Raw genomic sequence first — 25,354 nt, forward strand, 5'->3', positions numbered from 1 at the left:
TACTGGTTTTATGTAGGACTCTACTCGATATACGAATGGAATATAGTTGCAGGCCCCGGATGAAGAGTTAATGAACTAATCTTGATATTAACAAAACATTAGTCGCATCGGCGTGTTCCGCTCTAAGTAATTACGAGGGGATAGTGGCCCTTCTGCCGATGTCCATTTCGTTACAAAGTTTAAATTGGAGATAATTTCTAATGTTTATTACGAGATATCGCTTTGGGTTTCCGAGTTTTCTTGCCAATGTAATACAACATGACGCCTTACATACATATACATTCAATATACTTACAGTTTTTAGTTACTACCATTTGTTATTTATTTAACTATCTTTACATTACTGTCATAGTTAGTGATGTGCTAACCGGTTTAATCGCAAAATGGAATAACATAGTCAATCTCATTATTTTAAGAAGTTTAAACATTATTACGAGGAATCCTAAGCAATACTCAATAGTTTATATATCACAATTTTTGCTTATATGTACTCAAGTAGCGATCAATATATATCTATTCTAAAACCAGTTTTATATACCTGGCATTTATCTGCGCTATTTTACTAGAAACTACTAAATGTTATTTCAATACATACCTGTTTGAGTTTTCATCAGTCAGTTCAACGTAATTACAATAATTACGTGAAAAACTAATCGAATCACAAAGCAATCAGAGGAATATCTGGGAACTCGTGCAAAATTCATAATGACAGTTAATTTGGAAATGCACCCGGTCGGGGGCGCAGTCGGATTACTTATTCAGCAGACACGGAACATATTGCACTGATAATTGATTACTGTATAATAATATGTATACTCATGACTCACTTATGATGCTCTTTCTGTACCAATGATACCAGTATTCAAACTTTGGGTTATCAATTATCGATTTTTTGCATTTTAGTTTTACTGGGGTATTATTGACCGATATTATAACTTCCTTGGCACCAACTTCAAACATAACAGTTGCTGATTTCTTAAATACCTATTAAAAAGCCCCCTTAATTTCCCTACTTGTTCTTAAAAATGTTCTCATGTCAATTTTCATACTGTGGTATGGAAACATCCAGTTTTTTGGTGTGTTTGCAAAACGTTTTCGTGATGTAACCGTTATTTTGTCAATAACGTTACTTTTACCATATTCATGTATAATGTAATAACTCTTATTTTCCTTGTTTCAGGTTCATCAATGCGAGACGTAGGATAGTGCAGCCAATGATAGACCAATCAAATAGAGCAGGTAACATTTTTCTTGCACATCTATTAGCTTTAAACTAGGTTTCAATTTAAAATGTACCACAATGCTTCTCAGAAATAAGGGGTGGCACGTTTGACCCTTTCCAAAGGCAATAATTCCAATCCCCCATCAATAGCCATTACGTTCGCGTTTGAAATTGGAAGCCGCACGTTCGAAAACGACTTTGAAGTCGAAAATTGAGTTTGCTGACCACAGAGAGGTTCATACAGTATGCAGTCGCATGCACCTGAGTAAGTCCCGCGGGGCCGGCCGTCTTGCCCGGCTTTTAGCGCTGACCGCCGGCGAGTTATGCCCTCCTGGTGCCCTGGCTCAGCTGCGCACTTCAAATAATGACTAGATTAAACAAAATAAGTGTGTGTAGCTCGCCTGCTAGCTTGGCTACCTACACCACAGCTAAAATAAAAGAAAATAAAACAAGAACGGGCTCAATTTATGACGAGAACCTTTTATAACCGTCGCTACCCACAATACGGAATGGAATTACAAACGGCCAATTCTATTTTTACTTTGTAATGGTCGCGCACTCCATAGAATGTTCGGGACAAAAATTCTACCCGGGAAAAAAAGGACATCGCAGAAAAAGGGCTTACTCTTGCGAACGCCGGGAACGCAAGAAGGGTAAAAAAGAATAATGTCCGAATTCGTTGACCCGTCCCGGGCGATCCATCACTCGCCCCTCCGGCGACTATCGCCAATGTATGCTCGCTCGGTACCTTTATCTAGATGTGTGGATGTATTCGAGGGCCTATTCGGGATTACAGATCTTTCTCCCTTTTTGTCTGCCTGTAATTTCGTGAATCGCATCGTCTTTTAATTCGTAGTGCACGTTTTCAATAAGCCGAGCGGAACGGGGAGTGATGAGAGCAACACAATTTAATCCTTGCGAAAAGCTCAATAAACGATCGGTCGGAAATACGCGATGGCCGCGCTCGAACGAATTGTAATTTACAGGCCGGCTCGGTAATGGCGTCGCATCAGAGAGCAATTTATGCCCTTATAATAAATTCATTAGCCAACGCCGTTCCGCTGAAACACGGGGCCTGTCCGCGCGCCACCCGGTAGGTACCCGTCGGACCACTCACGGCCACGCGCCTACCGGCTCCTATTAATAAACCACCGGGTACCACCTACCTTTTTCGCTCAAGATGAGCCTCGAACAATACATTATTGACATATGGCGGCGCGTAAACAAAAACCGATTGATTGAGACATCGCGCTCGGGCGGCGCACGCAGCGCGAATAATAAACGCGCTCGCCGAATAATATAGTGATTGGAAAAGCGCCTTTTGGCTTGACCACAGGAAATGCGGTGGCCATTTTCTTTAGTCCATTGCCAAAACAATTTTCCATCTATCCTTCCACCCTCCGGTTTTTCCATTTTCCGTCGTCGGCAAACTTGGCGGCGTCCACATCCGCCGACGGGGAAATTTAGAATTCGCCTCTGTTTTATGTCTACGCCTGTTTTAAAGTGCATCGCCGCCAGAATTCTGAAGCCTTGGTACATTAGACAATTGGATCGTTACGTTAATCTAGTTCTATTGCACTGTCCAGTAGCTTCGCCAAGGATTATCGTCTTAAATCATAGTTTCCTGGTACGCGGGGGCTGCGGGGCTCCTCGGGGGCTCCGTTATTGCTTCCTGTTGTCCCCGTGGCAGGAACTACGGTTTACCGGTTCAATGTCTCTGTATCGACCACTTCCAATACTGCTGCGTCGCTAAAACTTCCCTTGACAGTGAATTTTTGCGAGATCAGAATGACTGAGAACTTTTTTCGTAGTCATAATAATCGATCACATCGACAAAAACAATATGTCATTAGGGCATCAAAGAACCGAGATATCTAGGCTCATAAGGAAAACGAAAGACAAAAACTTATCAGACTAAAAGGTCTCCAAAAAACGGTGATATTTGATCTGAGGGTAGGTTGACATCGATCGTGTTTGTCCCGAACTCTTGAGCCAATGGCGCGTGCTACCATAAAGACCCCACGAGGATTGCGGAAATCGCCGTCTATAATGGACGAACACCATTACTTTACGATTGATAATCCCCACGAAATATCGCAATCGGAAGACATAACAGTTTTGTGGTAAAATTGAGCGAATTCCTACGATTCCGAATGACAATCGGGACGTTTTTTTGTTTTGCATCCTTGTCGCTTGAGTTTAAATTGGGCTATTGAAAGTTTGCGATGGAATGGTTCTCGTCTTCCCGTTCGAATAAAAATGTCGTTCGCAGTAACTGTAACAATTCATTTGTGCTATACCTAGATGCAAATATGTTTGGCAATAAGTCTTACATCATGTTGCAATCGTTTTGGTATCCCTTTTTATTACGGTCTGATTGGTAGAGCATAGAAATTCATCTCATTTTAAATACAGAATCAAAAACCGAAACCACAATTATATAGGGGAAAACTGTAAACTATCAAAATATACCTATTGTAGATACTAGTATTCCAGTCCTCAATATTCTAAGAGCAGCTAAAAACAATGACCACTAAGTGTTTGAGCGTCATAGGGTCGGTTGCACCAAACTGTTCGTATCGTTAAAGAGTTCGCAAAATTTTTATGTATGGAGAATTTCATAGTAAAGCGCCGGGGCGCGCCGGCTGACGATGATCAGTCTGTCAAATGTGGTTGGTGCAACTGGCCCATAATGTCATAGAAGTTTCATGTTTAAAATAACACTTACGCGTGTGCTATCAAAATCGTTGCAGACTTATCTTGGTCTAACTCTATGAACACTTGTACCTCCAGGGGTGTCACATGCTCCTGTTGTACAGCAATTTTTTTATTTGTATGTAAGTCCTGATTACCAGGGCCTCATAACCCAACAAGACTACGCACAGCCAGCCTAATTAACCGTCCAGTGTTCTACCCCGCAGTGTTCCCGCACGCGGGCCCCAGCGGCGCCTACAGCCCCGAGGCCACCATGGGTTACATGATGGACGGCCAGCAGATGATGCACAGGCCTCCCACGGACCCGGCCTTCCATCACGGCTACGCGCAGTACCCGGCCGAGTATTACGGTCACCATCTCTAATACAAGGAACTTTGTACATGTAAGTCTCTTTCATTTATTCTTCTGGCATAGACGGCTAGTTTACAGTCAGCAGCAGAAGTAGCTAAGCGGGCCAGGTGTTCAAAATGATCTTGGCGCGACTTTATTGTTAAGAGAATAAGAGCGTGTCTAGGTTATTTTGAACACCTCACCCGCTTAGCAACTTCTGCTGCTGATTGTACCTGAACTTCCTAAGGTACTGGGACAGTTTACTAACTAAGGTCTTTGGGTTGCATAATGGAAAGGCAGGTGATGTACAGGCCTCCTTCGGACTCTGCGTTTTATCCTACCAAAAATAATGTTTATTAATTTCGGAGTGCGCAAAGCGCACCCTCACTCCGTTAACTTCGATGGTCTGAAGGATACTTAATTATTTGTATGTATTTGGCCTCAAGCGGCCTCAATATGTTAAGTTCTCCATGAATTTTGAATGATGATGAGTTGATGACGAATTTATTAAAACATGACTAATTCAGATCATTTACAATTGTATGGTTCGTTTACACTAGGATAGTAAAGAGTCAAGTAACTCTAATTAGTGGTTTATTGGACTTGCCACACCTACTTATAAAACCAATTTATTGTGGTGTGTAATAGCGCTTTCTAAACCAGTCTTAATCAAGTAATATAACACAATGATCTTCAGATTCATAACAATTTAATGTTGGGGAATAATAATTATTTATTTATTTATACTTTTAAGTTTACTGCTTAAGTAAAGACGACTTAAGTAATGTCCCAAAACAGTATTAAGTAATTCAATGTTAAACTAGCAATTACAAATCGTCAGTTACTAACATCAAACATCATCTTATGCTAATTATTAGGACAATTTGCAAATCATTATCAGTAAAAAATAATAATTACCTTGTAATTTGTTACAGACATGAATTAAACTCGCACAGTTCGGCCTTCGCTCGAGGCCGACCGCGAGGCCGCGGCCGAGGCCTCCGCACGCGAGTCCGAGCGCGGCCTCATGTGATACGGGACGCGGGACGTGACGCCCACGCGACGGTCACGTGACGCGTGCGACACTAAAGGAGAACGGATGCTACGTGTACATAAAGCGAAAACATTTTTGTAATATTTGAAACAGTATACGATCTCCTAAATTAAGATTTAAAGTCAACTTTAATGTTTAAATAAATGTAAAAAAAGTGACAACGTGGACGCTAATGAACGGTGCAATCACCTAATATAAATAAACGGTTTTATCACTCGGAGCATAGATCGATGAATGTAACAATAAAATGGTTTGATAGTTATCGTATAAATATTTATAGCTAATTGTGTATTGTTATTACGTAAATATAAATAATTGATTAGTTGTAAGTTGTAATGTAACTATCACTGGAAGTACTGGGTCGAGGAGGACGAATGATAATAGAAATGGTACTTTTGTAAAGGCGTTATGTATGTAATAAATAGATTATTTATGATTTCAACACCCACCCTGTGTATGGACTGGTATATATGAGTTTGAAACTATATGGCGCGTTCAGACGTTTCAAGTCACTCGACCGATGACTTGCGAGCCTGCTCGTATATGCCAGTCGCTACACAGATCACCCCTCCCGCAGGTTACTGTGTAACTTGTATTGTCGTGCCGGCGTTGCGTCTGTTACCATCCGATTATTTATTCATCACGCTCAGTCGTACTTCTAGTAACGTCAATTTCTCCAAGTAAATTTTAATTGCGAACGAAACTTTTCGTGATTTTGCGTTACAGGTTGAATACATATCTTTGATATATATACCTATCTATATACTATTGTGATGATATTGTGGTTCGGGTATGATTGTTTCACCTTGCCTTGGTGTTCATTAATGTAGCACAATTTGTAACCGATGTATACGATGACAAAAATATATTTTACGATGTTGAACAAAGAGATTTTACGTCTATTTTGTCTTGTAGCGGATACCTGACATATTATGCCTTCACCAGACCAAGGGGTCATCGAGTAAAAAACGCAAAGGCTCTTGAACTATTGAAATACCTTGAAATATAAAATTGCGCGTTCTTAATTATGACCCTGTAAAAATGGTATTTATGAAATTAAGGATACAGTCTACCAGCTTGATAAACCACCTGAAAACATTGTCGGAACAAAACAATCGATATACTCATAATAAAGTTAAATGTATGGTTGACGCGATATAACACAGTTCCATAAAGACATACCTCAAAATGGTGGACTGTATCCGTCTGTGTGACCTCGACTGATACGAGAGCTTCTCATAGGTTACTATTACGTTCCGTATTTTAACATGAACTATTAATTTTGAACCTTTACTTGTGAGACCAAAGATTTTAGTCACGTCGGAAAAAAATAAAATACAATAAATAGGTATATCATCGTCTAGCAAATAACAAATGAATATAATAAAGTAATAATTAACTTGTTACTTGCTACTTGACATCATTTTTACGTGTAACATGAAGAAAAAACTGTAAACCTCCCTATTGACAGCGTTGCCAAACTTGATCTTAAGCTTAGTTTACACGAGTTTAGTACCATACCTCATACTTCAAACATTATTTATACGAACCGATTCAACGACAAGTATAGTACTAAACCAGTGTAAGCTATAGGGGGTTATTCTTCTGTAATTTAGTCCTTTCTTCCGATATTGACTAAAATCGTATTATATCAAACGGAACAATCACGTAACGATGAGAACACTAAGTAATGCTCGCATTACAGCCTTATGCATGTATACGAACGGGATAAACGTCAAATTGGTCCTGGCCGTGGTAACTGTAGGATTAGTTATCCGGAACAAGCTTTATACCTAGGGTAATTACCAGACTTGTGGGGAAGTGTCCTACCAACAGGCAGAAAAATACTTTAAACCCACTTTACAGCGAGTAAGTGACATAAAAATAAAAATCAGAACTAAAAACTTGAATAACGAAATACTCTTGAAGCAAAATCTTCACTTAACAGTCAGCAGCAGCGGCCGGCTCACCTTCCCATACAAACGGAGTTTCGTTCTCATTTTAAAACGACGTGTTGAATTATAATGAAACTTGCACATACTTCTTCTTCTTCTCCTAAGCTTTTTTCCCATCATCTGGGGTCAGCTCTCCTTGTCTGTCTTTTCCATTTTTCTCTATCCTGCGCTGTTGCTGCGTCCATCTCGGTCTCCTTCAGATCTCTCTGGACCGAAACAATGAATGAATGTCTGGAATGAAACTTGCACATACAATGACATATATCTATGCCTGTAATTGGTTTATATAGCTCCAGCTTACAAAATAAACGAAATAGAGCAAAAACAAGTTTTTCATGAAAAACTTGAATTCGCTGTATTTTTTGTATCAATCATCAATCACAAGCTATAGCTTATCCTATTGTAAGTACAAAATTTCAGAACAATGTTTAGTCATTTTTAAATGAGAGCGTAACTACGTTTGTATGGAGAAACGAGCTTGCTGCCGACTCTTCGTTGGAATGATATTATCCATATTAGTGTCAATTGAGACATGAAAAAAATCTAATCGAATATAACATAAAATACCAGCTTTCTTAACAAGTCTAAAGTTTAACAACTAGCCTCTTGTGAACGCACACTAAAATGGGATAAAAGTTATTTTTCTGACCGTTGGTATGACACTTTTAGATAAGACAATGTGGTTTTGCTGAGGTCATATGGATAGTTCTAATTCTAACGGTTACTCTGACGTAGCCTGCAATTTTTAAAATATAGAGAGAGACTCCGTAGTACTAAATTAGAGATATGCTCAACTAACCGTAATATCTTTCACCACTTAATAAGTACATAAAGTTTATCTCTTTTGCATTACACTGTATAGAAAGTGACAGATATGGTCGAATGGCCAGTACTGGAAGACAGTAGCTCGCCTCAGTCAACCCACACTGTCTCGTCTCATTTTAGTAAAAGGGTTTGTTAACTTTTGTAAATATATCATCAAATAAATTACACGTCATGTCTTTTTGTATTATATTTTCTGTTCAGTCAACTTCAGTATTAAATATTCGGTATCATTTGCAATCTGCCTTTGTTGATATTGCCCTATTATTATTGTTGTGTGTAATATATTTTTATTAAGAGAAAAATCTTAAATAATAGTTGTTAGATATTAATGTATTAATTGGAGAATTTTATTTTGATTTTTCTCTTTATTATATATGTATATGTACATTATACATAATTGATTTGAAAGTCATCAAGTTATTGTAAATATAGTACCTAATAAAGAGAGCATTGTCTGTCGTCGATTCAATTATTATAAAACGGTTCGAGAAAAAAGTTAATTATATATTTGTATTGTATAATTTCGGTGAGGCACACGTTATATGAATATAAATATACATGATAGAACTGGTTTATATTATGTATGGCAGCTGATGGCGGACTGACGGACAGTGTCGGCATTATGAATGCTACGAATTGTGTAAAAAATATTAAAACCTTAAAAAAAGTGACTTTGTTTCATTTTTATAGTGCTAACAGACGGACATACCGGACCGCTACGTTGGTCCGGGCACATCTCTTTCTTGGTTCACCCATGTCCGCTTCACATTCGTGGCCGAATCGCGGCGCGAAGCCGCAAACGCGAGTGTGGAGACGATTACGCAGATCTGCGAACTGTGGAGCACGCTATAGCTGCGTTCTTAACGGACGTATGTATAGTCAGCCAAGAAAGTGGGCTACCACTTTCTTCCCTGACTGTACGGCGAACTACCTCCCACTCGATCGACAAGACCTTCGGACCGTTCCAAGTTTGCGGTCCGGTACGCCCGTCTATTGGCATACAGAAGACTCACTCTCTAACAAACCGCGTCTGTTACGATCAGCACAGATATGGCCGCTAGGTGGCGACAGCGCCACGCGCGGCTTATGGGTTTACCCAAAATTGGTGTGGAACGGATGTACTTTTAGCTACCTGTAGCAAAGCGACGAAATCGCGGAGTGAGCCACGCCTGATTTCGGGCCGAGAGGGAGTCATTTGCACGGTGGTATAAAGGTTAGGTAAGTATAGGTAAGCATTGAGTGTTTCTTTAAAAAGATATTTGTAATTCTCATAAACACTTAAGAATTACAAATCACATTAAAACCTACAATCCATACCAATCACGAAATTACCAAACGAAAAATAACTTGATTGACGGAATATGCAAAATATCTTTAAACTTACTTTATATTACCTCATGATTTTACAAAATAAATGGCAGACTGGAAACGCCCACTTACAAAGACCTGACAAAGGCTTCAAATTACGTAAACACTATTAATTATCAAAGGTCAAAACGAGATTTTTAAATTGCAAATGGCATATTTCGAAAATCAGTACTTGCCTATATTTTGTTACAGTCAACGGTAAAAATATGGGTGTAGACAACTTACTCAAAAATATGTCCCATAGTTCTTAATTCACTGACATAAGAGCTATGGGACATATTTTTGAAATGATTTGTACACCCATATTTTTACCGTTGACTTTACAGTCACCTGCAATAATATGTTACTCTTCGAAGGCTGCAAAAATATGTGACACGCTCTTTTGGCTCTACAAATAAGATCGTGTCAGATATTTTTGCGGCCTTCATAGTGTAACATATTATTGCAGGTGACTGTACAAGGTCGAACTAAATGTACATTTCATACCAAACAAACAAACCATATCGAGAGCTCGAAAACAATACAAAAGGTAATCACGGTTCATATCCCGGTCGATATAAGTCTAGGGAAACCTTCGTTGTTCTGCTATCCTAGTACCACTACTTGCAGGACACTGCTGGGAGCCTGGTACTTCACACAAATTAGGTATTGACTCGCGCATTTCTGCACTCCCTGTTACTGATATATGTACTTTATTAACCTGACTAGGCTCCTGGTAGAACTCCTGCAAGCCTATTACGAATCGTTTTATCCACATTTATCCACGTGATAAAACAACTCTCACTTTTTAACTCTACGGGATAGAAAGAGACGGGCACCGTTTTATCACGCTGTCACGTAGACAAATGCTACCATCATATCCGTACTGGTAGTCGTAAGTTTTAATTTATGACTTGTCACAGTGACAATAAGTATGAGGTCTTTAGCGACTTTCATATTTGATTGTCACTGTGACAAGGTACGAAATGGGTCATAAATTAATACTTTTTACGTGCTTTTAACCGTACAAAATCAGGCATGTTCTTTACGAAAATGGAGGAGTAATATTTTTCACCACAGCTCGGAAAGGCTTACTTTGCACCTCAAAAACTGATAGCAAAGTTGCATTTTATTCACATGTGAGGCAAAGTTTTTGAAGTGCAAAGTAAGCCTTTCCGAGGTGGTGTAGTGAAAATAACTATTGTCCCTAAGATCGAATTATTTAAGTAGTGACTTGTCATTTCTCTTACGTCGCCTGTTTTTACCAAAGTGCAGAACCAGCATCCGTTGCCAGTGTTGCCAACTTGGCATAAATGATGCCAGATCTGGCATATTTTCACTCGCTTTGGCACCAAAATTTTCCATTTAGCATCTGGCATATTTTTTTGCATAATTTAGTCTAAGCCAAGTTTGCACCAACTTAGCAGCAACAATATGCGCCATCGCCTTATGTGGTTCATATTTTCATATGAATTTTGACTTTTGTGGACGGATGGACGTCTACGGACTATATAAAGTTGGTCAAGTAGATCTTGTCAGTAGAAAAAGGTGGTAAAAATGGAAAAAGTATGTGTTTTAAGTGTCTAATTTCAAGTGATATTTTAGCATTATTTTAGCATAGGTGTTTCAAAAATCTTTGGCATAATCTAGACATTAGTCTAGCATTTTTTCAAAATCCAACACTGTCCGTTGCATCTGAATCCTATTACAGTAAGAAGTAACTTCGGATAAATGTTCACACAAACAATGGATAGTTTTGCGAGTGAATCTAGGTCGTGTAGATGTTGAAATTTATCGATGAACTAGCGACGCCCCGGCTTCGCAAGGGTTACAGAAAACCTTAAGAAAGAAGTATAGCTACTGGCAAAAAGTACTATTTTCATACAATCTCTATTTCAAGAGATAACGGGGAGGTAGAGAAAAAAATTACCCTACCATAGAAAATGAGGCAGTCAAAATGTGTGAATGAATGAATGAATAATATTTATATTAACTAGGACTAATCCCATATTATGTTAGTAACAAGTATGAAACAGCCAATTTTTTTTCGCGAAGTTGGGGTTGGTCCCATAGTATAAGTTGCTCAGTATATTCCCAAAACCTCCCTGGCAACGGGAATGCAGTTATTTTTTAGCCACATAATATATAGGTACTTAGGTAGTAGGTATTTTACGAAAACTAATATTTGCGCTTCTTACACGCGAAATGCACTGCGGGTCATGTCATAAGGCATCCAGTTTGCACTTATTGATGTGCACGAGCCACAGTGCAAGTTGTGTTAAAGTTCTATAATAACAAAATCAAAACTTTAACAAATCGTGTAATCTGAATACCGCACCTTGTTGTTATGATATGATACGACAGAACAGAACCTGCATTAACACAATAACATCAAAGTCATCAAACATTCGTATTTGGAAGCTTTTAGGGTTCCGTACCCCAAAAGGAAAAAACGGAACCCTTATAGGATCACTTCGTGCGTTTGTCTGTCTGTCCGAAAATCCCCCCTCTCTTTATCTCCGAAACTACTGGGTCTAAAATATTTAAAAAAATACACAAAATTATAGATGCCAGGAAGACCTATTAGAAATGTGCAGTCAAGCGTGAGTCGGGCTAATTACTTCGTTTTTGATCCGACCCCTACGGTTTTTTTAAAGACATTTCATACACGTTTCACAAAAAAAATACATTGTTAAAATTGGGTAATGTACGGAACCCTTAGAACGCGAGTCCGACTCGCACTTGACCGGTTTTTTTATTGGTATAACGTGGTCGTCGATGGCAAACAAGCATACTGCCCGCCTGACGTTAAGCCATCGTAACCTATGGACGCCTGCAACTCCAGAGGTTACACGCGCATTGCCGACCCTTCAAAAACCTGCACACTAGTCCATTTCATTCATGCAAAATTTATGAATTGGCCCGTAAAATCATCATCAAAACAATACATCCATCATATACATACCAAGGCTACATAAATCTATACCCCCAGTTTCATCTGGAGCTATGTCAATTTGGCGTTTCTTTCGAGTTGGAAGGGTGGGGTGGAGGGGAGGGGGGGCTAAGGTTGACAAATGGTCCGCTCGGAGCATCCGCGAGCGATACAATCGGTGCGTTGCTTACTGTGCTCCGTTGTAGGAAAAAAACAGGGTTGGCGATGTGGGAATTATTTATTTATCGCGAATTATTTTGTAGTAACCATTTTTGAATTTAAATATTGGATTTTAGGTAGCCACTATGATTTGATATGGTTCGATGTTATAAAATAAAAATACTACTTGAATTTGTATTGACGTGATAACGTCTTATAAATCGATGAACACCTGTAGCATGCACGAAGAAGTGTCACGTTGTGGACAAATCTCCATGGTAACATTGTGGACAGATCTCCATGGTAACGTTGTGGACAGATTTCCATGGTAACGGTACGTAATGTAATGGTAATAAAGTAATGTTTTCTTATGACGTTATCACGCAAAATTATCGTCCGTAAACCGACTTTAAAGACAACCACATTTTATTAAATAGTTTATTTGAAAGGACACCCCAAGCGTCTCAAGCATACAATATGTAATCTGAAATTCATAATATAAAAATGATTACCAGGCGGGACTCTTTTTACCTAGCTACCGTAATCAGTCCCTTATTGATACATTGTTGTTACCTACATTACATCGTTTCGCTAAATTTGGATATTTGCACGATTTGGAAAAACCGAATAAAATATTCTTAACTTGCTCAAAATTGCCGTAGGTTAATGGGAAAAGGCTACGGCCAATTCGAACGTACACTGATATCATAATCATATCTACATGTAATTCTGATGTTAGTGTACAGTCGACGTCAAAGATATGTTTACATTTTTCGCCTTATTACAAAGGCATAAGGTGCAAAAGTGTTAACATATCTTTGACGTCGACTGTACAAACAGCAACTCTTAACTGTCCATCGGTGGACCTTATGCCTTTTGTAATAAGGTTTACGAACTGTCGCTTACTAGTGTGGGAGATGGTTCATGGTACGTTTGTATTGGCCGTAAATAACATAATTTAAATATCATTCTGTTGTCAGTGTACGTTTCTAATTGGGCTGTGTAATAATAAATAGCTGTTTAGTAAAAAAACGCTTTCGTTCCAAGGAAATATTTAGCAGTAAGCAATAATATATTTTTCACAATAATATGAATTTGACATTTATTGTAGTCCTTCCACACTCTGACCGTTGTAATTAAATTAGAGTCCGACGAAGCAAACTCTACATGGCATTTTCAATGACATAGTGTGGCAATGTCATCATTAATGTCAGATTTCTATGAAAATATGACATTTACAACATTCCCTCAAAGGTCGCTCGGTCAAAGTACGGACTCTATATAGCAAGGTCTGACTCTGACAACCAGACATACAATAACATTTACCTATTATATTAGTAAGGTGGTTGGCAACCCTGCGGCACGCGTCACCGGACTCGTCCCAGCGTGCCATTACTCACTGTCGGCCGCCATTTTCGAGCCACGCCCGCTACGCCGCTACGACGCTACGACGCTACGGCGCTACGGCGTAGCGTAGTACTCCTTGCGATTCTTGTTGCCCTGGTATTTTGGAGTTGATTGTGATCCTTTTTAGTTAGATGAGTTTTAGAATTGACGGGATACTATGGGAGTTTCCCTAAAAACATAATATTATTCTACAGGGAAAAGTGCCCCTTTTATAAACATTACATTACCTGCAAAACACTACAACTGTCCAGGATAAATCGTTATTTTACGATAAAAACATACCTTTACAGTACATATGGTCCTCTTTCCCCGCACTAGTGCGTAAAATAGCACTTTTCGTGCGATGTCCAAAGTTTAAAGGGTCATATGTACTGTACAACGTTGTACGATACACGTGCGAATAGGTAATTCGCAACTCGTGTCGATTTAAAACACTCCATTCGGTCGTGTTTTAATTTATCGCCACTCGTTTCGAATTTCCTCTTTTCCGCACTTGTATCGTTTACGATACAACTATTATAACTAATTTTATTACTAATATTTATTACTAATTATTTATAACAAATTTTTTCCGAATCCCGTTATTTAAAATAAATTGTCATTATTAATCAAAGTCGAAGGCAGCAACTAGTTTAGAAAATACGATCTCTAGCTACTAGGCGCTCAGTGGCGTTACGTCAACAGTAACAGTACCAGGCGCGCATAGTTCTAGAGAGCACTCATAGGAAAGTAACCAGGGGTACAACAGATTTCGTCAGCCATGAGTACTAGGAGCGCATAATTATCATCAGCAATCCATACTATTATAAATACGAAAGTCTGTCTGTCTGTCTTTCTGCCTGCCTGTTAGATACCTTTTCACGCTTCAACCGCTGAACGGATATATTTTTAATTTAGCATAGAGATAGTTTGAATCCCGGTGAAGGACATAGGGTAGTTTTTACTTCGGAAGTCATCCCTAAAGAGGGTAAAAAAATAGTCTCTCCCTTTTTTTGTTCGTTCATAACTTTTGATATTTATTGTGTGCTTAGAATACACGCAATACATTTTTCTAGACATCATGACGAATCTAATGAGGTACACCACACGTATTTTTAGGAGTAGTATCTTTATTTTTCACCTTTTTCAGGACCTCGAATAGACTAAAAGGCTTGCTACACGGTCGCCGACAAGCCTTCTAACCGTCTGACCTTGGTCTGTCCTTGGTCAGTTTTGGTCAAATTTTGTTGGTAACAACTGTCTACACGGTCCGGGACCGGCCAAGGCCACGCGGTCTGGGGGCTTGTCGGCGACCGTGTAGCAAGCCTTTAAGAGTGGTAATGAGAAAATTAAGGAAGTGCCTATTAATTGGTGTATTTGGTGTAAGCAATTAAGCAAATTATGCTCGAAATTATTGCCATCAGATTTTATCCAGTCCCTGTACTTTAAGTGCTGGTTCTAATTCCACGCAGTCGAAGTCGCGGGCAAAAGCTAGTAGTATAATATGTACATTTGCTACTTGTATTTAGTAGCAAATATATATGAACTTGCAGCAAACATTAAGAGCCAACAGGAGTGGTCATTTCTCCAACCAAACGTAATCGACTGTTTCCTCCGTGGGTTTTGGTGCTAGAGCAATGATTTTTTCAACACAGATTAATATTGTCAATATCTGTGTCGAACCGTTTTCCTTTTTTTTTGAAATTTTGGTTTTTTAAGGCGCTAGAGCCCTTCAAAATGGCCAAAATGACCTAATTGACTACGCCACAATGAGAGGCGTAGTATTCAAAATTGATATCAATTAGCCAAAAAAGCATAACGGTCCGACACAGATAATTTCATAATAATTTAGATTTACAAGTTTGGTTGGGATTGGTTAAGTTTTGGAGGAGGAAACAGTCGAGTACGAAACCTCGATTTTTGAGATTTTTACGCAGGATTTTTCGCCTTGTCTTAGGACTAGTTTTAGTTTCGCACTAGTTTTAGGAGCCCTTAGCGAGACGGGTACATTTACCTAAATATTTAAAACTCAGCTCCTGTTTCGTCTTAATCAATGCCTAAACGGGGTCCCTTTGTTTCCCATAAAGTTTTAAGTCATAATGTATTGTTTGTCATATTATCGTTAGTCATAAAACTGAAACCGTTAACTTTTCAGGATTTTCGTAAGGTTATGCTGTAGATAGGTTAGGTTAGGTTAGGTTTGTTTTATGGCAATCCTGAAAAGTTACGCGTTTCTGAGAAAAACCAATTATGACTAACGAAAATTCGGACAAACAATACATTATGACTTAAAACTATTTGGGAAACAATAGAGACCCTGCCTAAACAGGTCACAACATTTATCCCGCGGTCACACTTACCCATATTTACCTGATTAATAATTATTATTTTACTAATAAAGGTCCTAAAACTGTTTACCTTTCGTCCGCTCCGCTCCCTATAGGTAACCGCCATCGCCAGGCGCTGCGAGTAGCGTTAGAAAGTGCGCGTAATCGCGGAGATAAATCGCAAACTCTGCTTATTGTTTCGCCGTTCAGGTGCTGGGTAGCGTCAGCAGAGAAGGGCTGATGCGTATTCAATAGGGTATTTGACTGTATTTAAAATAAATTATTTTACACCATACATGAAATGAAGCACCAGAAGATTAGTAGAGAAACGTAGTATGTAGTTATTTTTAGACACAATTTATATTTTAAACCCCGTATAAAACCATAAAGAGTAAGTCATTTGATTGTTACGTTACATTAGGTTACGTTACGTTTTGCTTGCACTATTATTTAATTTGTGTGTTAGTCATTCGTACTTGCCGAGTGCACTAATGAAAACTACTGTTGTGCCTATAATAAAAAACAAAACGGGGGATGTGTCTGACTTGGGCAACTATAGGCCGATTTCGCTGGCGACAATCACTGCTAAGGTGCTGGACAGGCTTCTTGATGCGCAACTTCGAAAACACTATAAGCCGAAGGATGCTCAGTTCGGTTTCCAGCCAGGAGTATCGACGGAGTCTGCCATCTTTTGTTTAAAAAGTACAATCCAGTACTATGGAAAGCAAGATAGTCCAGTGTATGCCTGTTTTCTGGACCTTTCTAAAGCGTTCGATCTGGTCTCGTACAACATCTTGTGGAGCAAGGTGTCGTCCGAGACCAGTCTCCCGGCAGAGTTATTAGCGGTCTTTGAATACTGGTACAGCAATCAAATCAACTCTGTGCGGTGGGCAGGCATACACTCAGACGAATACGTGCTGGATTGTGGAGTGAGGCAGGGGGGGGTAACGTCTCCGACCCTATTTAATATATACATGGATGGGCTGATTGAGGAACTCAGTGGCACCAAGGTTGGCTGTTACATTGGCGGTACTTGCCTCAACAACATAAGTTACGCCGATGATATGATGCTGCTGGCTCCCTCAATCAGAGCGCTCAGGAAGCTCTTAAAAATATGTGAGCAATATGCGGGGAGACATGGGCTCAGGTATAACACTGTAAAAAGTGAACTACTCGTCTTCAGGGCCGGCAACAAGAAACTGGAGGAAGTTCCTAGGGTTGAATTAAATGGTGCCGCTCTGAGGAGAGTGGAGCGCTTTAAATACCTGGGCCAATGGCTCACCGAGAGCCTTAATGACGATCCTGATTTGGAACGAGAGCGCAGGGCATTGACGGTTAGATGCAATATGCTGGTGCGCAGGTTTGCAAAGTGTAGCAGTGACGTAAAGATTACACTTTTTAAAGCTTATTGTCAGTCCTTTTATGCTTGCAGCCTGTGGACCGGCTTCACGCAGCGATCGTACAATGCCTTGCGCGTGCAATATAATAATGCGTTTAGGATGCTGATGGGTCTGCCTCGGTACTGCAGTGCGTCGGGGATGTTCGCCGATGCCCGTACGGATGACTTTTACGCTATTATGCGTAAAAGAGCGGCATCCCTATTGCGTAGAGTGCAGGGCAGCACCAACAGTCTCCTAAGCGCATTTGTCGATAGAGTAGACTGCCCACTGATGAGGCGTTGGAATCAATTGCACGAACCCAACGCATCATCAAAATAAATAGTATTAAGTAGTTTTAGGTATTTATTATTTTACATATTGTACACTAACATAGATATAGGTAGTTAAATTATATATTTTGTACTAACACTATGGGTTCTATGCCTGAAATAAATAATTTCAATTTCAAGTTACATGCTAGTGTTTTATAGAATTTCCATAGTAGCAAAATCATTTAGATGGTTAAAAAAAAATGATTTGACTAGAGTAGTCAAATACCCTGTAATAAATAACTTAAATAAGTTTAGATCTCCAATAGAGTATTTAACTACTAGTCAAATCAGTTTCTTTTTTTAGGAACTGTCAAAACGCATTTCTATTACGGAATCTATATGAAACACTAGCATGTGATGTCACGAAAAATTATTAATTCTTAAATACAGTCAAATACGTTACGTTTTCTCGTCGGACTATACAGTCCCAAGTATTAATTTATGACCCATTTCGTACCTTGTCACAGTGACAATCAATATGGAAGTCTCTAGCCTCTAGCGGCCCACCATACAAGGTAAATTGGCAATCGAATTTGAATCAACGGTATTAGAAAATAGAGTTGAATTTGTTTTGTTTTAAAATCGAACGAAACGAAATAAAAGAAACTATTCCATTTCATTAAGATTTAAATTTCATTGGAGGTAATTTGTACTAGTATTAGGACATTGAACCCCAAGAGGCTAGACCTCATCATACTACAGGGTGTCCCAGAATTCGACGTCAAGCCGTAATCGGATGATAGACCAAGTCATAACAGTTATCATAAAAATACAAAAAAATATCCAACTCATGTTCTTTAAAAATTATGGTCACTTTAAAAATTCACAAAAAAATCCACACCCTGTAATTATTCAAGATTACACAATAATAAAAAAAATACAATAAATTATGGAATTTGTAGTAACAAGAGTTAAAGAACCATTACAGGTGTGGATTTTTTAGTGAATTTTTAAAGTGACCATAATTTTTAAAAAACATGAGTTGGATTTTTTTTTTGGATTTTTATGATAACTGTTATGACTTGGTCTATCATCCGTTTACGGCTTGACGTCGAATTCTGGGACACCCTGTATATCGTCACTGTGACAAGGTACAAAATGGGTAATAAATTAAAACTTTCGACTGTCCTTTGTCCTAAAGAAAATTAGTTGCCTCCTGTTGAGTGTTTTTAGTTTTCATAAAAGGTGGCCCAGAGTTAATATCGTCCGCCAGATGTGCGATCCGTTACTCGGACTGAAGCATCAGGCCGTGTTGCGATTAGATGCACGAGCAAGAGCGAGTAGCTCTAACGGCTCGGCTACGACATTGAGCGACTTGCGACGGCTAGAGCGACAACCATAGATGGAAAGGGATCCGATCGCTGTGTCTCGCTGCAACCTATGGTTATCGCTGCCGCCGTCGCAAGCCACTCAATGTCGTGGCTGAGCCGTAAGGAACGGTAAAAAAAATAACAGATTATCCGCTAGTTATAATTATTCCTTAAGGGGCCCACAGATTACCAGTTCGCCGGACGATATCAGCCTGTCAGTTAAACGCAAAAGTTGACAGATCCGTACAAGTGAAAAGGACGGACTGAAAATCAGCGCTGCGCAGGCGATTTGCAATGAAATGGCTGACGCAGCGTATGCTGAGCCCGTTCCTTTTGCCGCGCACATGCCAATTTTAGTTTATTTTATTATATTTTGTAACTTGTCTGTTTTCTGTGTGGCAATAAATGGATACTTATTCTTATATCGTCCGGCGAACTGCCCCCCCCCCCCCCCCTGAATCAACGCGCCATCGCTCGGTAAGCTTTTACAACGAATCTGCAGCTCGAGATATTTTATAGCTGCATTATTTAACGACAAACTGGTGCCTGTGAGCTACTCCTATTTATAGCATTTTTCATCTTGCCTTAAATATTTACACTAAAATATAAGCTTTTAGAAAAATCTAAATAAACAAAGAAAATATTCAAAAAATATGTAAAATTGATTAAAAACTTACTAATATTGTATTGTAAGTGTTTTAGAGTAGCTACAGCTGTGTAAGATTGGGTACTGAAAGTTTCCAAAAAGTTAAAATGGTTCTCGGAAAATTCAGGAAAATTTCACTGCACACAAAGAAAATATTCATTTTGGAAACCGAGTATTACGATTCCTACGCAAAAATATGAGGAGTTTCCGACTATTTCAAATGGACCTTTAGTAAAATTTGTTTTCCATTTTGAGACACTGAAAACGTCTGATTTGCGCCCCGTACTTTCCGCCTAATCTCGATTCCCCGATAACTCGTTTTGTATACAGAATCCGCCCCGGTACCTGTTCCGTAAAACTTTAATTAACCAATAAACATGTCGCCCGCGGCCCTCTTAAATTAGCCCCCGAATGCGATACAGCCTGCTGAAGCTCTGTCGCCGGAGCTTTCAAATAGTTCACTTTAATTTAGATTGCGTTCAAAAATGTACGACTTACTACAATGAGATTCGGAATTACAGTTTTCTGGAGTACTTTAAGATTAACATCGCGATAAAATTACTAAAAACATGTAACATCGCGAAAATTGTAACCCTACTTCTTCCTACGCTAATACGTAATACGTACGTGACGTAATTAATGAATGCCCCCGAAGTAGAAATTGGTGATGGATTTTCGGTTAAATTTCATAATAGCGTAGACTCTACGCCATTTTGTTTATTTGCTCATTATTGGTGTTTAATGTGTGATATTGATAGCTTATTTATGCAGTGAACTAACGTGGAAGTGTCCAGCTGATGAAGAATTACGGCCTAAGTAGTTCGAATTTTAAGGTACGTCAAAAATTTGTTTTAGAACCGACGCCTACCTTACCTTACCTTACCAAATACCACCTACCTTTACCAAATACCTACCTACCTTCTTTAGGCAATCCGTCGTGGTTATTTGTAAAGTCCATCTTTACTAAAAACATGTACTGAAGCACGTCATGCTCTACAAGGACACTTTCGACCTTTTGACATTGCCAAAAGCATCATAAATTTGATGGAAGCCATTAATTTTTAAAGAAGAAGTTCGTATGGTGAAAATCTAATCTCAAAATACGAATTTGATTTGGTTTTTCAATGATATGTCAGTCGGTAAGTTCCACTGTTAAAGCGACATCAGCCATTTTTGTCCGTCCGGACACGATCGTTAGCCGGACCGCCGGACGTTTTTCACTGCGACCACCATCCAGCCGCATTCACATGGCTTCGAACGGAGTCCAATTCTCATGGTAGTCTGGCGAACCATCAAAAATCAATCCGAAAAATTCGTCAGCCGGTCGTATCACGGTGGACAGACCGTCAGCTGATGCTGCTGAAGCCAGACGGAACCAACTATCACTTATTTTAATGCACCAGGTTCCTTTTCCATCACCAAAGTTAAGATTCAGGAAGATGTAACATAATGAAGCCTGGTGCACATCAGTTGCCGCACCGCTGGTGGGTTGAACCGGCCGGCCGGGAGCGTTCGACGCACCAGAGCCAAGTATTTTGGAACACCGGGCTAGCTCGCGATTTAGAACGTTTGAAAACGCACTGGATGGATGCCACGGTGGCTGCTAGCTGTGTTTTACTGGTAATTGTCTGATTTGTACACGAGGACACTGGTTATATTTCACTTGAATTAGGAATGCTTTAGGGAAGTGACAGGTCACTAAATATCAAATTGCTGCAATTGCATAAAAAGGACCGCTTCTTTAATTTAATAAATGATTTTGATGATAGTTTGTTTCACGTGAGGTATTGTACACCATCATATATCACATTAGATTTATGAGTTGTAATTTTTATCTGAGCAAATAAATTTAAATAATGTAAAAAAAACTTATAAACTACACGTAACTAAATTATATGTAGTATCCTAAATTAATAATAAGTTTTTGGCAAAAATTTCATTTTTAGTACAAGCTTTTATCGCTGACTGTACTTTTCTTACGACAGACAACTAAGGCTACAAATATAATGACCACCAAAAAATACTTTGGTACCCTAAATAAAAAAATCATGCTTACCAAAAAAAATTACTGAACACCAAAAAAATAAGGCCTAAAATTACAAATGTACCACCATTTTAATTACGACTGCACTTCAAATTGTATTCGAATACCAAATATATTGAATGATTACCAAAAATCATTAATGATCACCAAATCTTGAAGACCAAATAAATGCGATATTTTCACCTAAATAAACCACTATGACACCAAAAATTTTATACATATTACCAAATAAAGTAAAATGATGCCAAAATTACTAGCCCCTCCCGCTCAACCCCCGTACCCCGCACCGCATAACTTAGGTAGGCATACTGAAATGCTACTAGAAAAGTATGTTAGGTTAGGTTTGTACTGCTATCAGTTAAGTGGGCTAGGTTAACACTGCGACCCTTACAGAAACGAATTGCTACTAGAAAAGTGGGTTAGGTTAGGTTTGAACTGCGACCCTTACAGAAAAGAAATGCTACTAGAAAAGTGGGTTAGGTTAGGTTTGAACTGCGACCCTTACAGAAACGAAATGCTACTAGAAAAGTGGGTTAGGTTAGGTTTGAACTGTGACCCTTACATAAACGAAATGTTACTAGAAAAGTGGGTTAGGTTAGGTTTGAACTCCGACCCACACAGAAACGAAATTCTACTAGAAAAGTGGGTTAGGTTAGGTTTGAACTGCGACCCTTCCAGATAAGAAATGCTAATAGAAAAGTGGGTTAGGTTAGGTTTGAACTGCGAACCTTACAGAAACGAAATGTTACTAGAAAAGTGGGTTAGGTTAGGTTTGAACTGCAACCCACACAGAAACGAAATGCTACTAGAAAATTTTGCTTTGCTTTAATAGGATAGCAAGATTTAAAAATTTGGTTATAATTTTACATTAAAATGGAGTTCTAATTTTGGTGGTCATTTACTATTTTTGGGTTTACAATGATTATTTTGGTGTCATTTTATTTAATAGGATAGCACGATGTAAAAATTTGGTTATCAATTGACATTAAATTGGGGTTTGTAATTTGGTAATTATTTACAATTTTTGGGTTAATAATGATTCATTTGGTGTCATTTCCTTTAATAGGATAGTAAAATGTAATAAAATTGGTAATCATTTCACATTAAAATGGTGTTATAATTTTGGTGATCGTTCATTATTTTAGGGTGGTAAAGTAGATTTTTTTGGTATTAAATTTTATTAAATCTGGTGATCAGTTAAATAGCAGCCGACAACTAATACTCATCGAGACAATTCCAAAAACCCCTAACACAATTATAGGTTGCGTTGTTTCATCACAGAGTTCCTATGGTCACCCCCTGTCTCCATCATCAGATCAGCTCGATGGTACCATAAAACCATAATATTGCATTGTCATCCGACTTATACAGCATGCAAAATTTCAGCTCAATCGGAAACCGGGAGATGGATTTTTCAGGGTTCCGTACCCAAAGGGTAATAACGGGACCCTATTACTAAGACTCCGCTGTCCGTCTGTCTATCTGTCTGTCACCAGGCTGTAACTCGAGAACCGTGTTAGCTAATTTTGAAATTTTCACAATTGTTTCACAAAACAGTTGAAATTTTCACAAAATTGTTTTTTTGTTTTTTTTTTATTTCTGTTGCCGCTATAACAATGGCGCTGGATCGGACACGTACTCCGTAGGCCGGACAGCCATCTGGCCAAGCAGGGTCTCCGCTGGCATGCGGCCGGCAGTAGGCGGTCGGGGAGGCCTTGTACTACATGGAGGCGATCAGTTGAGAAAGAGACTGGCTCAACTGGACTCGGCTGGAAAGAGCTGGAAGAAGCCGCTCAAGATCGTGACAAATGGAGGATTCTTCTGCGAGCCCTATGTCCCTAATGAGGGATAACAGGAATGCATCATCATCATTATCATCATCATCATCCAAAGAGCAACGCCATTTAAAACAAATGCGTAAAACTGTGCCACCACTCACGCGGCCGCAGCCGTATAGCACCTGACCAAAGGTGGTTCTTATGTTCTTAGTAATAAGGTTCACTGTCAGACCGTGTGGACGTTGGGCGATACGCGGACATGCGTCATTGTCCCTGAAGTAAAACGGCTTATGTGCCCACAAATGCGGTATGCTCTGCATACAAGTTTCTACGAAACTAGGATCAGTGTCGGATACGGAGTGATTTTTCCTCTTACAGTATTCTGATTTTAATATTAGGTTTAATTCACAACCTGTTATAAAAATCAGAACACGCCTTATAGTGCCTATTCAAAATATCTGGGACACCGAGCTTTGCTCGGAAAACCTATAAAAACACAAAAATGCGCGTTTTCCTAGAGATAAGACCTAGCTGGATCAATTTTTCGCCCCCGAACACCCCCATATAGCAAATTCGAAATTAAGCCAAAATAGAGCCGTTTCCGGGATCCCCTAAATATATATGTATATAAATAAACAAGAATTGCTCATTAGGTTACATAGATAGATTTTGCAAAGTGAATGTAAAAGTCATACTGCGCAACTTTTACTATGACACTAACTACGATATAGTGAAAAAATTTTTAGCTCTTCTTTGGTTTTTTCACATGACGGGGTGTTTAAGGATTAGATGTGTCAGTTAATAAGGTATAATTGAAGGGATGTTTACAAAAACAACATAACTGCTTAGAGCGGTTGACACTTTTTTAAGAACATTGTTAATCGTTTCAGGTGTCAACCAGTGTAGTCATTCATGTTGTTTTTGTAAACATCCCTTCAATTATAATACCTACAATACATGCATAACATGCCTAGGTATTGTATCTTATTATATACCTAGTTGTAGGTACGTACGACTTTAACTATAATGATGATTTTCGGGTCTCTATTGTTTCCCAAATAGTTTTAAGTCATAATGTATTGTTTGTCCGGATTTTCGTTCGTCATAATTGGTTTATCTCAGATTTGCGTAACTTTTCAGCATTGCCATAAAACAAACTTAATAATTTATAGAATAACCTTACGAAAATCCTGAAAAGTTAACGGTTTCAGTTTTATGACTAACTATAAGTAATATGACAAACAATACATTATGACTGAAAATTTAATGGGAAACAAAGGGACCCCATGATATTCTTTAATATGTTGCGTTTATATCTATTTCCTCTTAAAGTTTAAGAAAATTTGCCTTACGAATTTAGATATGTAGATCGCAGTGTAAGATGCCAAAATTTACCGGCCGCTGATGGTGTGTTCGGTACAGATGACCTACTGTGGCTGGAACTTACGACTCAAATATTTAGGTCGTGAAATATTTGAACGATGTTTCTGTGCCACTGCTTATTCCTTGCCCAGTCGCGGTTACTAATAAACTAAGTAAATAGCTGGAACAGCTTGCGTGGGAGAAATTTAATGACGCGGAAGACAACGAATGAGACTAACCGTTATAAAGC

At 38.9% G+C, this 25,354-nt stretch overlaps 2 protein-coding genes across 3 annotated transcripts in view; one reads left to right on the forward strand and one right to left on the reverse strand.

Annotated features, from left to right (window-relative positions):
• LOC134673403 (homeobox protein homothorax) overlaps window positions 1-7,213 on the forward strand; it is a 343,072-nt gene extending 335,859 nt beyond the window's left edge. The window contains exons 12-14 of one of the 2 annotated variants that reach the window (XM_063531382.1): window positions 1,181-1,239; window positions 4,129-4,320; window positions 5,204-7,213. In XM_063531382.1, coding sequence (XP_063387452.1) covers window positions 1,181-1,239; window positions 4,129-4,301 — 232 coding nt within the window. In that variant the 3' untranslated portion in view covers window positions 4,302-4,320; window positions 5,204-7,213. The remainder of the gene's footprint in view (window positions 1-1,180; window positions 1,240-4,128; window positions 4,321-5,203) is intronic. The other variant, XM_063531383.1, reaches the window with a different exon arrangement.
• LOC134673402 (all trans-polyprenyl-diphosphate synthase PDSS2-like) overlaps window positions 5,215-25,354 on the reverse strand; it is a 56,158-nt gene continuing 36,018 nt past the window's right edge. The window contains exon 7 of the mRNA XM_063531381.1: window positions 5,215-5,353. The gene's annotated coding sequence lies outside the window, so the exon portion shown is untranslated. The remainder of the gene's footprint in view (window positions 5,354-25,354) is intronic.

The sequence above is a fragment of the Cydia fagiglandana genome, chromosome 18 (genome assembly GCF_963556715.1).
Source record: "Cydia fagiglandana chromosome 18, ilCydFagi1.1, whole genome shotgun sequence".
Classification (NCBI taxonomy): Eukaryota; Metazoa; Arthropoda; class Insecta; order Lepidoptera; family Tortricidae; genus Cydia; species Cydia fagiglandana.